We start from the raw sequence: 16,334 nt of genomic DNA on the forward strand, positions 1-16,334 counted from the left end.
AGTAAGGAGTAGAGGGAAAAAAAGATTGGAGGAGATAAGAGAGGTATCAACATTTGTATCCAATACACCTCTTGTTTTGTGGACAGAACATTTGTTTATTATATTGGATCTTCAGTCCTCCACTATTCTGTATAAGTATCCTTCCAAAGTCAGGGGTTTTTGTCCATGAAAATTTTGTTCTATTGTGTGAATTCATGCACACCCCACTGCAGTAGAATTCCATTTATGGACTCTCAAAATTTCATGGATTAAATCTCACCTCTAAGTTCCTCTAAAGAGGAAGGGAGGGATCAAGAAAGAAAAATATATGGTTGATTAATGGGTGTGAATATATAAAAAGAAATTGTTTGCATTGAAATACCAAAATAATTACAATCATTGACAACTCCACTTTGTGGGGTGTAGGCTATTTTGTGGAAACTTTATTCAGGCAGTAGAAAATACAAAATGAATTTGGAGGGAGCAAAGAAATCCCAAGTGGGAATAGGAAGAAAAATAAGCAGGTAGGAGAAGGAGGACGAAACATATACATGTAATACAGCTAGGCACAGGTGTTTGTTCACTGATAATTTTCCATAAAACTCAACTCATGCAGTTGATAACAAACCTTTTAAATGTAGATGATTGGTATTGGATAAAAACTAGGGTGACTTTTATTAGACAAGTCTAGAAGCTCAGGAAGGGACCTGAGTTTCCCACACTAGCATCTGAGCTATAGGAAACAATTCAGAAACCCTTTTCATTATCTCTGTATTCTAATGCAACATTAAGTGTGTGTGTACATATAAAGATTTCTCTGGAGTGACTATGGTAGAACATTCCCTCCTGGACTGTGGAGCATGGACTCAGAAGGAAGAACAGAAGCTCTGGGTGCTAATGAAGACCTTCTCCAGCATGTGGGATTTCTCTGGTGATTGTATGAGTTATCTCAAGCTATTGGGAACCCTCCTGGCCTTGCGCTCAGGCTGGAATACTCACCACTGGGTTCCCAAGGGAGGGAGCCCCAGGCAATTGTCACTGTATCTCCAACTTGCCTTGGCCAGTTAATTCAATTAGCTGCCAGGAGAGAATGTGTGGCCAATCACTCTCTGGGAAAGGGCAAAGCAAAGAAAGAGGAATTAGCTTTTCTGAAAAGCCCAGCCTTTGGGTCAAGCAGGATGGCACTTATTAATTGCTCAAGACTATTAATTGGATAGGAAGGGGAGACGGTGGGAGGACTGTCTGACAGAAACACAAATCCTGTGCATGCACACACATACACACAGACACCAAGCACAACACACACCTGTCTTGATGAGTTTCTTTAGAAAAGGGGCGTGCTGAGCAACCCCAGAACAGATGGAAGGGAGTGCTGACCAGTATGTGCATATGGCACAGATGATTTCCCCAACTTCTCTTTCAAGGACAAACAGCTTTTCATATATTTTTTTTTAAGTTGGGATGAGGCAAGGGGAAGCATTTAGCCAAGTGGAATTTCCCTATAGTTTAGATACTGGTGTGGGAAGCTGGGACACTGTGGGGTAAGAGAAGAGCTTCCCAAAGTGGCTCCCTAGTGAAATAGATTGTTAAATTGAAACACACTTTACCTTCCCACTTCATCTCCTTCAAATACAAATTCAAGCTTTGTTTTTTTCTCCCCCTTTCTTATCCTGCATGATCTTTAGTTTCTTCTAATTCCATGGGGGTTCAAGCAGCACAGTCCTGGATGTCTTTTGTCTGGGTAGCTTGAAGTCATGAGGGAAGATGGGGCATAGGTAGGGAGTGGAATGGAATGGAATGGCCAGTTCTTCTGGTGATGTCCCCAAGTATTCATTGTGAGGAGACAAATTAAGGTCATTCTTTAGAAGGACTCAGCTCTTAGGGTGTCTAGTTGGGTGAGAAGGTGCCACATGTGGACCATCTCCCAGACAGGGACAAACACTAACTCCAAACTCTCTGGGACAGCTGAAGCAGGCAGCCAGGACATCCTGAGCTTCTGGTATTCCCAAGAGAGAAGGTTTTGGTTGTACTGACCTAAGTTGAAGAAAAAAGGGTCTCTTCACCTTCAATGAAGTTGTATCTAACAGTGGGGTACTAGGGAAGGGGTTGTAGCTTGCCTAAGAAGAAGCCATCCCTTGCCATTTGAGCTTCATCAACTGGAAACCAACATCATCCATTTGGGGGAGAAAACTGTCTGGTCATTCCCAAAACAAATTTCTTCGGTTCTATCACATTCTTCTGGGGAAGGGAGAGGATTGTACCTTGTCAGGAGCATAGGTTGCTAGTGTCAAGTTCAAGAGACAAACACCCATTTAGAGTTATTTATTTCACCTGTGAGTAAAATACAGAGGCCTCACAAAATCCTGGCAAACAAAAGATTCTGCAGTAATCATTTTGGGATTCAGTCCCTCAGTACCAAAGACACTCATCTTTAAAGATCAGGTTGGCATTCTCCTATTTAAAGATCAAGTTGGCATTTTTCCTTTTCGTCTTCACTGGGGTCTCAGTCTCCTGACTTCATTAGAACAAAATATGAAATTTCAAAAATTAGGGCAGGAGTGGGGGGATGGGAGGACACATGCACACCTTGAAAAAGGAAGCAAGTTTTGGCCGATGACCCTTGTACTGGGCTGAAGCATCACAGATCTCCATTTCAGACAGTGCATTTCAATTCTTGTCATGTGCCTTTGTCCATTTATATAAAGCAAAGAGTGCTGAGTGACAGCCCCAGTTAGCCTGCATGAGCAGATCCTAATAAACCCTCCCAAACCCCCGACCTAAAAAAAAAAAAAGCCACATGCCTGTTTGCCTGCGGCTTATTATTAAGACACCTTCTCAGCTTAAACACTTAAAAGCTAACCAAATGAAATGGCAATTAAGACTAAATTACCCTTTCTATCTCTGAGAAGAGTCTGTGGGGCCAGCTAGTTCTGAGGAGACAGAGAAGATGGAAAGGGGACAATGCAGAGACTCAGTATTGCCAGCATGTAGTCACCACCACCCGCGTCAGACACTAGAACACTGATTATGGAAAGCCAAATTTTGAACAAAGTAAGGCTCAAGTACTGTTTGAAAGTGCAAAATCCACCAAAGAGATAGAAATAGGTGTGCGCTGCCTCCTTTCTCGCCTGTCTTTGTAAACTATTACTTTCAAACAGGCAAGGGTTATTTTGGGGTGATGGTGCTCAAATGACTAGTGTCTCTGCTGAAGGGTCTACCCCCTCCACCTCCATCCAGCACAATTTCTGAAGGGATGAAATAACACAAAAGAGAGGTAAAATGGGTTGGGCTGGGGAGTGGAAGACGTTTTACCTAAATGTAGGATCTTGTCACTTGTCTATATTCTCTTGTATTTTTCTTAAATATATTACCAGTTACACCCTTTCTTTATGATGGCAACTTGGGACTGTCCATCATGGTTATTTATTTTAAAAAGCTGCTAAAAGTGTAAGCTATCACGGGGTGCAGCCTTTCAAAAAAGGGAAAAGAACCCAAATTCGATGTAAATATGGCAAGAGGAGTATTGTTTCCACTTGGGCAAAGGCAGACACCCCAATCTAGGTGAAATTGATTTGGGTGCTTGTTGGAAAAAGCATCCAGGGAGTGGAACCAATAGGAATGAACACTTACGCGTGTAAAAGGAAGATTTAATTAATATATATTTGTCTCTAATATACACATATGGGATTAGATCTTTATCGTCACAATAAAATGTGTGCAAAAGCTCTCTGCAGAGAAGAGTACCCATCTCAGTCGGTATAGAAAAGCATGATAAAGGTTGGAAAAAATGGATAAAAATGTTGAAAGAACCTCCAGTTCCTTATTAGGCGAAGATACAATATTTATTCCTTGTCTCCTGGGATAAATCTCTTCTGCCTATTGTCCTCCCAGTTCTCAGTGCTGATGCTTAATTTTCAAAACTTCTATATTACCAAGGGACCTACGACATCAGCCAAAGAAATACTCAGCAAGTACAAAATCTGTTCCAGGGAGCTGCTTTTGTGCAGAGGGAAAATTTTGTTCCTACAGGTTTTTAAGTGGGTACGAGGCAAGGAGCTATCTGATCCGGGCAAAACCATTACAATTTAGATCTCTATCTATAGAACCTTTTTTTCCTTAAAAAAATTGGAAAATACGAGAAGTTTGGATTTTTTCCCGATTCTTTTTTTGGAGGGGGAAATTGCATCGTAAGCTTTCGGAGAAACCCAACATGTCAACTACCTTTCCGGGACTAGTCCACGATGCCGAGGTATTATTACTTTTTTTTTTTTTTTTGAGCGCGCGTATGTGTGGCAGCGGCGGCGGTGGCGGCAGCTTCTCCTGTCTCTAATCTATATTGGACCGTTACATTTAATTATAATCTGGCTTTCGGGGGAAGTTAAGGAAGGAAAGGGGAGAAAGTTCGTTATGACATCTGTCGCCAGGAAGGGACAACTCTCCGCCACGTTAAGAAACATTTGCCATAATGAGGGGGAAAACATAATCCTAATAATAAAGAATGGAAGGAGGGGGTGAAGAGAAAGAGATAGAGAGGGAAGAAAGATACTAGAAAGGCAAAGTAAAGAGACTGGGGGGGGGGCAGAAGGTGGTTAGGGGGGTGGGGAACAACGCACCCCTTTTGGAATGGGCTTGTTCAAGCAAAGTAAAGTAGAAAGGGGGGTTCATATTCCTTGCCCCAAACGGTTAAGGAAATGAGCAATCTGAACGATTTGTACAGACTTGATATTTTTTAGCATGTGAACAATGATTTTGAGCAACTCTAACCGAAGATCTCAGATTGGACAGCCGCGGAATCTTGGGGTTGGGATCTGGTTAAAACGGCTTGGCGTGGGCCCGCGCTCGGAGCGTGTGCACTCCCTAGTTCCACCCCTCGCGGCCCGGGAGTCAGTCGCAAACCTGGCTTCAGACACCTAGCTCCCAGCTCAAGTTGGGCAGGGGTTGTGTGTGTGTGTGTGCGTGCGTGTGTGTGTGTGTGTGTGTGTCTGTGTCTGTGTGTGGTGTCACCCGCACCTATATAGGGTGGGGGATTTTTTTTCCCCTTCTTTAGCCTGTGATGATGAGGCTACCCAACCCCAGTTCGCCTGCTCCAGAAGGCTTTCTGGTGAAGGCGCTGAGCAAGGACTGAGACTCGGTCCGAACCCTGCGCTCTCAGTCCCCTTGGAAAACCAGAGAAAGCTCCTGGCTCCGGGGAGTGGCGCCTTGGTTGCAAAATGACAAACCTCAAGTTTTTCTGCTCTCCCTTTTCCCCCTCTTCCTTCCAGATACGTCACGACGGATCAAACAGCTACCGTTTGATGCAGCTTGGCTGTCTGGAGTCCGTAGCCAATTCCACTGTCGCCTATTCCTCCTCCTCTCCTTTAACTTACTCTACTACCGGCACCGAGTTTGCATCCCCCTACTTCTCCACTAACCACCAGTACACCCCGCTCCATCACCAGTCCTTCCATTACGAGTTTCAGCACAGCCACCCGGCCGTCACTCCCGACGCCTACTCTCTGAACTCGCTCCACCACTCGCAACAGTACTACCAGCAGATCCACCACGGGGAGCCCACCGACTTTATTAACCTGCACAATGCGCGGGCGCTCAAGTCGTCCTGCTTGGACGAGCAGAGGCGGGAGCTGGGCTGCCTCGATGCCTACCGCCGACACGACCTGTCCCTCATGAGCCATGGCTCTCAGTATGGAATGCACCCAGATCAAAGACTCCTGCCAGGGCCCAGCCTGGGGCTGGCCACCGCGGGAGCGGACGACTTGCAGGTAAATAAGCATGCTGCGAATTTGTCTGCGCCCTCCCCTCTATTCCCTCCCCCTCCCACTCCGTTAATGCACTGTGTGAGCTTGTGAGCCTCTCTGTGTGTCTCTCTCTCGGTCTTTCTCTCTCTGTTTCTGTCTCTCTCTCTCTCTCTCTCTCTCACACACACACACACACACACACACACATACACACACACGCGGACGCGCGCGCGCGCGCGCGCACTACTATTGGAAAGTTATCAAAAACAATTAACAGGCGTGTGCCATTCTGTCCCTCTCATTGGACCAATTTCACCTGGACGCTCCGGAGTCCACCTAACTGGCGAGGTCCCACTTACAGTTGGTCTGCACACAAGTCTTAGTGAATGCACATTTTGTCCCTGAGGGGATGGGACGGGGGAGATCAAGGATCCTGGGGTTGAGCCAACTGGACTCACAATAAGACCCGATAAGCTGATGACCAATCGCACTCTCAGTTTGGGACTGGCTGAGTCTACTATATGTCCCAGGCATTTGTCCCAGACTGAGATTGCAGGGAGCTTACTGTGATTTAAGGACTAGTTTATTCCCCTACTTCTTCACTGTTGGCACCCTGAAGCTTAGCAAAAGTTTCACTAAATACACTAGATTTCTGTGGAAGTAAAAAATCACAAACCAAAATCTAGAAAAAAAATCTACAATGAAAGAATCTGATCATGCACTCTCCCGACTGTGGGATCGAGCTGAATTCTCTCTGCTGAGGCGTGTCCTGTCTGGCAACCTACTTGAATGAATCACAACTTAACGTTTCCTCTCCTGATTATTAATTTTTACATTAGACATAACTCCTTAAAAAGAATAAAATGAAGAGATTGTGGGAGCAAGAAATAGTAAGGAGGAAAGGAGAAGAGGGAGGGAATAAAAGGAAAGGAAAGAGTAAATTAATTCAGATACAAAGGAAGCCATCACTCAGCCAGATGATCTCTCTCCTACTTTCTTTCTTATTGCATTTTTTTTGCACAATCTTTGCCTATAATAGGATTTAAGATTATGTAAACATGTTGTCACAGTCACATTTTAATCACATAAGCCCACAAATGTGCTAAAAATAACTCAGAAAACAGAGATTTGTGACTTCTTTTGGTTGGAAGCTCAGCTCTACCTGTGGGTCCCTGCTTTTTCAGTTTGCACAAAGCTGGCCACCTTCTCCACAGTGTCCCCAATGAAAAGGGAGCCCTTGTTGCGCACAGAAAATCTTTTCCCCTCACTTACCTCTAAGCAAGGGATCATTTTAAAATTAAAGTAAAAGCCCTAGTTGTCCCAACAAAGAGCCATAGCCACTAGATCAGCACATAAGAAAAAAGATTTGGCTCCATAAACCTTGACTTTCTACATTTATATTCACGAAATAATTTTATACGCTCAGGGTATTTTTACATTTTTCACAAGGATCCCTTATGTCTCAAGGGGGGGAAAATCTGCCGTTCAATGCTTAGTTCAACTAAAACCTATTTACTCCTTTTAATAGCCGCGTCTGCTGCTGATTTTTTTGTATCTGTACAAATTTTTTTTCTGTGCTAGGCACAAAGCCGGGCATTTTTCAAAAGAGGGGATTAGAACATTTGCAAGCACCAGACAAAGAGCGAATCCCGTGCAAAAGAACACCGTAGTTTATCCAATTTTCAACTTAGTGCCATTCAACTGGTCATTTATGCAATGTCATCTGACCAAACAACATGTTTTACTTATGAGGGGGAAAACTTTGTTAAGTGAAGAGACTAAGATTCATTTCTTCTAAGAAAATAAACATATTAACAGTGCGTCAGAGAAGGGAAGGGAAAGCAGTTCTCTCCCTAAGAGAGCTGTAAGGTCCTTTACCTTCTACATTTCAGATATATTGAGATGTTTTCTTCAACCTATGTTTTTTTTTTATCTTCCTCATCACTTTTTATCACCCATACTGATGGAATATTCATACTGAGACAAATAATCCAAGACACTAGAAAAATGGAGGATGGTATGCTATATATTTATGCATCTATGTCTCTAGACATGTGTGTGTGTGTGTGTATAGCAAATCTGGCAAGTTATTTTCTTCTATTCCTCTTGAACTTAGTTGGCAGAGTGAAAAAGAAAGAGAAAAAAAGTCATAGCTACTTTTAAAAAGAGAAATGGGGAGGGTATGTGTGGGAGAAACCTGTCTCTCTCCTTTTATTTCTTTCTTTTAAAACATTCATCAGCATATGCCTCATTTCAAATGCAACAAATGTAAATATACTTTTCCCTGCACAGAATTTTAAGTGAAAGTCCAATGGTTTGGAGGGCGGTCTAAGTCTGCCTAACAGATGCAAACAGTCTTGTGGCTTCAGTTCCATCTTTGAGTCCCCTAAAAAGATTTGCTATGGCCAACAAAGGAAACTGTCACACCTTTTCCCATCACCGCTTTAATTTATGCTCAGTCTCCAAGTTTTTTTTTTTTCATATTGATTTGATAATCACTTTAAGGCAGAACATTTAAAATAAGAAAGAGCTTGTGAGTAGGTTGAAAAGGGGGGTCTTACAGGCCTGCCTCAATATGGTGAAAATGGGGAAGCAAAAGGGAGCCAGGGCTGTAAAGGTTGTTTTGTAAAGTGGGTTTTTATTATGCACCGACTCTCTCCGCATTTACTTAACTCTTCACGGGCTGTTGGGTAGGTTAACACCCTTCAAGGCCTCTTTCATGTCCAATACCTCGTTTGTTTGTAAAGGAAAATGAGCCTTTAACACATTTCAACTCAGGGGAAAAAAGACAGAGAAAGAGAAATTTTGATTTTTCTTAATCAAAAATCAGCAAACCCTTGCCATATTCCAAGCTCAAATGAGTCCTCACTCCATTAGAGGTCTGGAGATCTGCATTGAGTAGATCTGACCCTGAAGGTGTGTTCCTCCAGGCCCATTTTTGGGTAGCATTATGGGATGCTCTTACATTTAGGGTAAAACAGAATCCTTGTAAGATGTCTTGAATCTTCCATGTGAAATGGTTCCTCTAAGCTTCCAGTAAAACCACAATGTCAGACTTGGCACTTTGGCGTAATTTGCTCCATGCAGAAAGTGCTGTGGAAACTGTCCATATAGATGTTATGTGCCTGAATGGGGACTCAAAGTGTTTCTCATTCTCTTATGCTAAGATGACAGTCACTCAGGTGCTTTGATGGTATTGAAAAATGCTTACTTTCAGATTTATACAACTTATAAATTGTGGTTTTTCTGCCTTAATATCATGTGTACTATCAATTTTGTTCCAGCTCAGGGTTTTTTAAATGTCTATATGAAGTTATGGGAATATATGGTTCAAGGATGGGGCAGATTGAAAGATTTAACTCATGTGCTCATACCTCCTAGTATCAACTTGAGTGATTTTATTTCCTTTTCTATTACTAAGGGCTCTGTGGAAGCCCAGTGCGGGCTTGTTCTCAATGGCCAAGGTGGAGTGATAAGAAGAGGTAAGTAACAATATGTTCAATGTAAACACATTCTCTCTGTTACTTCTGTTTTGAAGTTCTGGTGATGCTTTCAATATCTGATCTCTTGTCTGATGCTTAAGAAAATAATTACTCTTGGTCATTACTCTTGTCACATACAGGCATATCCACATTAAAAAGTCTCCTTTCCTCCATTGAGGTTTGAACCCAGCCTATCCTGAAGACTGTGATAGAAGATTTGCTGCTCCTCAAGGAATAGTGACAGAATCAAAGTTAGAGGCAAATAAAGAAAGAGAGAAAGAAAAAAAAAATCTCACAACCCTCCCCCCATCACCACATCCTCAAGCAGGATTTCTGATCTCTTTTAGTCCTAAATGTGCCAGCCAAGCCTGGGTGTTTGAGGTGATGGTGTTAGCTTGAGGCTTTGAAGGATTCTGTGAAAGGCTAGATTAGTTGAAGCTTTAGGAAAGCCTAATGAAACACCAATATTGTAGCTGCCCTTATTTTTCTAAGTGTCCAGAACATTTCTTTCTTTGAGGGAGGGTGGGAGGAGGAGGTGGTGTTAACTGTACCAGATAAAGCTTTCTTGTTCCCATCTGTTGAGGAAAACATCTGAATCCAGAGTTGTCCATGGAATTGGAAGGTGGGGAAAAGGCAAGAGTTGAGAGCTGTTGATTTTGGCTCAGACACTGAAGGGAGCTGCATCTCAGATGTTTCATTTCGACAAAAGGTTTTGAACTATGACATTCTCAGGGCCTCAAGGCAGTACAGATTTTGCTGGCTTCCCCCACTTAACTGTACTCAGAGCCTCTGAAGCTTATTTTTCTAGCAAGCTGAGTAACCGAGGAACACACAAGGCAAGAGAGACCAGCTGTTATCCTAACTTCATATGAATTAATAAGACATGGCCTTTTCACCAGGACTAATTCCAGCTCCAGGGCTGTAGTTGTCTTTACTAACTGAACCACTAAAGATTGAGTCACTTCTGATGGCACCAAATAAATGTTCTCAGTCCCTCTCTATCCTTTATAGAGCTTGTTGAAAGATGACTATGCCTTTCCAGATAAATAAATGCATTTGTAGAAATAAGTAGAATTTTTTCGTGTTTAAACTGCAGGCTTTACAACCCAATGTCCAATGTGAATCTTCACCTAAACTGAAGGTGAAGAAAACAGAGTGCTTCCTTTTGGAACATAACTGTTGTCATGGTGGATAACTGGAATTTTCATGAAAAGTAGAAATAGTTATTCAACATTCTTGAAAATTGAAATAACATATACTACTGTTCGGGGGAGGGGTCTAAAAGTACACAGTGAGAGACAGGTCAAGTTAGACGTGCTAATCCGGGTTTCTTGAGGCGGTCGCAGTAAAGGTGAAACCAAGCACTCAGGGCGCACGGTTATATCGGTGGTGCTGAAGGACAGCGCCACTAATTAGCGCCCAGAGAAGGCTCCTCCCAGAGCCCGGCTCGCGCTACTGCGTTCTTTGCATTTAGTTCTGCATTTGATCTAAGATCACCTTCTCAAATGCTTGGAAACTGCATCCGATCGTACAATAACTGACAGGGCATGAGAATTATTCTTGACCGAGGGCAGGAACTGGCTACGGAGATGACTATGTAATCAGTTGAATTTTCAGAAAGAGATTTAGGGGCACACTCTCCACATACTCCCAAAAAGGGGTAATATTCTTGGGTAAGTGTAAGAAGCAAGTTGCAGTTCTCTTCTATCAGAGAAAGAGAAATTATATTTCTTAGGTGATGATTTGTTGTTCTTGTAGAATTCGATGGCAGTTTTTCTCTCCTAAAAATAAATCACCACTTAATCTTCTATTGTAAACCAAATATTGATCTGTTAGGAGAATGGTATAACTCGGAAAAACAAGGGGGGGGTAACTTGGGGTTTGTTTTTATTGTTTGATTAAAACCTAATCCTCTATCCCTTTCCACATCACACCACCCCACTCGCGAAGGAATTCAGAATTTAACTGCTGAATGTATTCTATTTCCACGAGTTTTAGAAAAAAAGCCAATTAACTTAGCTGAGCCCAGGAGACTAGGGTGTGCCTGTGTCTGCTTACTCTGAAATGATCGATGGTTCACGACAATTTTCAGAGTTTAAGAATAGCAAGGATGTATTTTATTAAAATGTGGTGCACATTTGCGGACCCTCATGTAAGGACTCCTTGTATCTTAAAAAATGCTAAAAAATAGTCCCTTCTGTCTTCTGTCATGGTCATGCAAAGGACCCCACTTATATCAGTAGGTCAAGTCAGCTTTGTTTTTCAAAAATAGGGAGGAGGTTAACTCAAGTGCTTTTTCTTATCGCCATTTTGTAATAGCTTAGTGGAAAGGGGGCCAGATGAGACATGCTGATCTGGGTTTGTTGGGTCATATGTCTGTTTCTCTTCTAATCCATGCTCTCCACATGAAACATGATTTGAAAAACACAACTATTAGCCACGTTCCCTCTCTTGCTAGGTTCCTAGTTAAAATCACATTTCTAATAATTTCTAGAATTTACTGTGAAAAAAAAGAAATAGATTTCACTTCTCAAGACCCTTGAATGTTCTAGAAGAAAGGTAGATTCCTAAATACCCTACAGGAGTTCTCCAGGAAGAGCCTGTACCAGTTGCAATCTTCTATATTGGGTTGGGGGGTAGGGGGGAGGGAAGAGGGTTGGTTTCAAATCTTTAAAGTTGGTCACTTCTATTTGCAAAGAACAAAATATTTTTCTGATTCACTTCGGTAAGTGGCAGTTACATTGTTTTTGCCTTTAATGAAGGTCCTATAGCAAGGAAGCACGGAAGAGGAGGCAGTGGTGAGGTAATTACCACCTAGATAAAATATTTGCCACCGCCTCGGAGGTGCAGCTCCCCGCGCGCTCACTCTCGGTTAATGGTGTGCGCGATTTTGCCCGCAGCTCCTCCACTCCAGCCATCAGAACCAATAATCTTTACTTTACCCTGTGCTCTCGTATCGATAGCTTCTCTCGCCTCCGGCGTGGGCTTTGATATGTTAATATTTCTGAGTAGCAAATTCTGCAGAGATCATATTAATGTTGTACGTACAGAGTGGAGCTTTGCCTTCGTTGAATATTCAGATACTGGGTTTCAAAAGGCATCTCTTGAAGAAATGAGACTTCTATTTACAGGAGTTGTCTGTGTTTTTAATCATTAAAAAAGAAAGGAAAACCCACTCTTCTTTTTCCCCAACAATCTTCTGAGGCTCCCTCAAGGCCCCCCGGCCTTTTGTCAGACGCAAGTCCCTTTCATTTCTCACTCTGAGAATTTAATAGCAGAAGAACAATGTTGATGACGAAGACGATGGTGATGATGAAGTTGACAAAGAATGGATCCAGATTACAGTTGCGGGGGTAGGAGTTCACTTAGGTATGGGGCTGAGACTTTTACACAGGATGGAGGTGAGATAAGACCCAGATTTTCCATATTTTGGTGGGAAGTGACACTTGACCCTAATTTTTCTTTCTTTTTTTTTTTTTTGGCGAATTGGGGATGGCAAACTCGGGGAAAAAAAAAGGGAAGAAAGAAAAAAAAATGAAGAAAGTGGAGAGGGGTAGCGCCCTTGTTCAGCTTTGTGATCACTCTGCCTTTCAGCCCCAGGCTAATTTCAGAAGCTTAAATACCGCCATAGCCTCTGGGCCACGCGGAGAGGGAGCGGACCCGGCCACTGGCAGGCAGGAGCGCTTTCCGGATTGCCCGTGGCTACACAAAATACAAACTACTTTGAATCAAAACATTTTTGGGGAATTAATATGATCTGAACTCTGCGCATTTTAAGAGAACTGGAGTTTGTCAGATCGCGTCGAGGTGACTGGCATGCCAAGGCCGACTCATTGACGCTGTGATACTAACATTGTCAGATATGATTTTTTTTTTAATTTAAAAAATTGTTTTTGTGAAACAGAGCTTAGCTTCAATCACCCATTCTGCCAATAACTGGTGGGTGGACCTGATCGCTCATCCCTTTCTGCAGCCAGCAATCTGCCCACATCCTCAGAAGGATGTTCTCTTCAGACCTTTTCAGTTTTCTGGAGGGCCGAATCTTAGAACTCGATGAGAGTGAGTCTTTGGTTATTTTGCAGCTCCCTGGAAAAGTGAGGTGGGGGAAGGTTAGGATAGGACTTGTTTCTCTTCTTTGGTCAGAGCTCCAGAATTTTTTTTTCCCCAGTCACGGGAACACCGAAACCCATCTCTTTGGCTCACCCATGAAAACAGTCAGAAATACAACTGGAGATTGCTTTGCCTCTTTAGTGAAAATATACATTCTGCAGATTCTGAAGTCAATCTCTTTTACCTGAAGTCTAATATTCTCGTAAAAAAAGGATCTAAAAGTTATTTTCCTGAAGCATACTGCTTTCACTCTAATTTCTTTCTTGCTTTAAAAAATACTTCCTTGTTGAGAAATTAGGGTATAACTCCCCTCACCCACACATCATTACATCTCCACAACCACATTAAACTAGAGGGTCTCCCAGTGCAGAGATCCTTTTCTTTTGTTCTGCCTGGAATCTGCTTGGGAAGGAGATTTTTCAGAGCTGGTAATCCAGTTTCACCTGGAATGGGATCTCTCTTAGCCCTGTCCTAAAGCACAATTTGATGTTATCACATCATCTGAGGACTGATTGATTGCATTTGTGTCCTTATCGCTTTCATTACATAACAATTAATATCTCCTGCCAAGAGAGGAAAGGATTAAATGTGGAGTTGTGGGAAGGCGGTTGAGGCTGGGAATTGCGAGAGTCTGGAGAGGAACCAGAGGTGAATAATCCATCCCCCACCCAGTTTACATGCATACTTCCTAAGGAAGTAAACTACAGAACATACAGGGACAGGAAACTCCTGTAATCGCTTACACATTTTTAATGTGTCAGGAAAAAAAGAGGGATCACTGGAGATGAAGAAGTGGGGGAAAAAAATCCTGCCGTTTGTATTTCTTTCATTTGAATTGTAAACATCTGTTTGGCTGTAAGGCGAACAGAACATTTATTTTGCTCTCAAGATTTGGTCTAATTATGTCAACACCGAAGCGGCGGCGGGCGGGGCGGCGCTACGGCTTTGGAGAGGCTGTGCGCGCGAGTCCCGCGCCCGGAAGCCCTCTAGGAAGTATCGATCGCACCTGGAGAGCGCGCGGGGCCTCGCTTCAGTCGTAAAGGCGGGAGGCACCCAAAGGAGCCACGTGGCTTAGAGGCAGATTTGGGGGAGTATGGGAGCCGCAGAACCTCTGCCCTAATTGCCTGGGATGAGAAGAGGAAAAAGTGCGGCTAGGGACTGGCACTTGGCTTGTGAATCAGGGTACAGCGCAAAAGGTGGCGGGATTTTGTGCTATGCAGTTCTCTCTTTGCCACGTTGCAGTTGCGCTACACAACGGTGAGTTTGGGTGACTTTTAATCAAGTTGCAGAGCACGAGTGCATCCATTTCTCCTTGCGTTTCTTCACAAGTTGGAAAGATAAGTAGAAGTGAGTGTGAGCATCCCCATTTTTCAGATGGACAGATTGAGACCTAGTGTTACTCTAAAGGCCCATGAGTCTCTAGTTGGTCAAACTCTCACTTGCAGTCTCTACTCTTTCCAATCCTCCCATCTCCCCCGAACCCCCATCCCCACTCTGCTTGTGGACACTGTGTCAGACACAAGAAGTTCACAGCCCCAAACTTGGGATTCTTTCAGCAGCAGGGGATCAAACAATTCTGGGAACTGAGGGTTCTGCTTCTATGTTTTTTTGTATCTGGTTTTCTTCCCCATACCTTAAGTTTTTGGCTGACTATTTCCTGTACCTCTAGCACAATTACTCGATTTGATAGTCCTGTCCTAGGCAAGTGACCTTAAGAAGATAATCCCTGATTTCTTATGCTGTCACTATAGCTACCCATTTGAGTTTTCAGTATCACTGAAACTAAACCTTGGTTCCAAATTTCATTTTAAAAATAGTGACCTCCTTGAAGTATTGTCTGTGCATTATAAATGGGAAAGAAATATATTCTGTAAGACTTCTGCATGAGTACCCTATAATGGCCACAGAGACACCCCTAACTGGCATGCTAGATATAGAACAAATATTGCATAATTTCAGTAAGGGCAGGCATAATTTCAGTACGGCACAGGTCCCATGAGAATCTTTAACTACTAACACTGGGGATTAATATTGCTGATGACTTCACATAGTTGACTTATGACATTGCTTCTTTGAAATCTCATCATTGCATGCATAGTCTGGATCCCCTTGAAGAAACCCCAATACTTCCGAATCTTCTTTCTAAACACAGAACACTGACCTATTACTCTTTTCTTTCTCCCTAACAAATAAACAACTGGGAAGAAAGATATTGGGTTCCCCATGCTGCTGTAGACTTTATAAGTTGCCAATTCTTTAGCCAGGACACGAGAATTCCCCAAGGCTGCAGCAATGCCAAGTATCAAAGCAACAGAAATTCCCTTTAAAGATGCGGTGACATAAAAAATAAAAGACTCTAGAGTTGATGGCTAATCCTGAATACAAAATAAATCCTCCAGGCAATTTGTGTGTGCATAAAGCATACTCTTAATATTTCCTAATAAATGCTTATTTGAGCATAAGCTTGAAGCCCAACCTGGATGTAGGAGAGAAAGATCAGGGGGGTTAGCATTTGGCTTGGTTGCAGACCAGTGACTTCTCTGGGGAGCAGCTAGGGAGCTTTCTTTGCCAAAAGAGAACAGTTGGAGAAGTCCTGATTGAACTCCTTCCTTGACAAAAAATAGTATTCTTCTGCATCTTCCTAAATTATTTTTCTAGGCTACTGTAAACTAGCAAAGATATGGGAGGTCAAAACTCTATTCTTTCTTTCCCCTACCAGTCAAGAAATCAGCAGAAACACAAACTCTTTTGTCTCACAATAAATTTGACACTTGGTGGGCAAGAGTCCTAGTGCCTTAAATTGTGTACTGGCTGGTGTGTAAGACAAGGGGGTCTATGAAGAATATATAATTGATTTATTGTGACCATAAGTGGAGACCCATTTTCAGGAGAGGACTATGTGAATTTTAATTATAGACATTGTGGCTTCTTTAATATTTTTCCTTAAGATGACTTCACAATTACGTAAGTTCTGCAGTGATCAAGGCCATGATTCTCACAATATGACACTAAAAACCAAATTCATTGA

At 42.6% G+C, this 16,334-nt stretch overlaps 1 protein-coding gene across 1 annotated transcript in view; it reads left to right on the top strand.

Moving 5' to 3' along the window:
- Positions 1 to 3,682: 3,682 nt before the first annotated feature.
- The window catches only part of TFAP2D (transcription factor AP-2 delta (activating enhancer binding protein 2 delta)), a 58,041-nt gene continuing 45,389 nt past the window's right edge, over positions 3,683 to 16,334 (top strand). Inside the window, exons 1-3 of the mRNA XM_004673562.1 lie at positions 3,683 to 4,228; positions 5,241 to 5,738; positions 9,136 to 9,196. Coding sequence (XP_004673619.1) covers positions 4,190 to 4,228; positions 5,241 to 5,738; positions 9,136 to 9,196 — 598 coding nt within the window. The 5' untranslated portion in view covers positions 3,683 to 4,189. The remainder of the gene's footprint in view (positions 4,229 to 5,240; positions 5,739 to 9,135; positions 9,197 to 16,334) is intronic.

This window comes from Condylura cristata, unplaced genomic scaffold, assembly GCF_000260355.1.
Source record: "Condylura cristata isolate star-nosed mole 26May11 unplaced genomic scaffold, ConCri1.0 scaffold00001, whole genome shotgun sequence".
NCBI classification, from domain to species: Eukaryota; Metazoa; Chordata; class Mammalia; order Eulipotyphla; family Talpidae; genus Condylura; species Condylura cristata.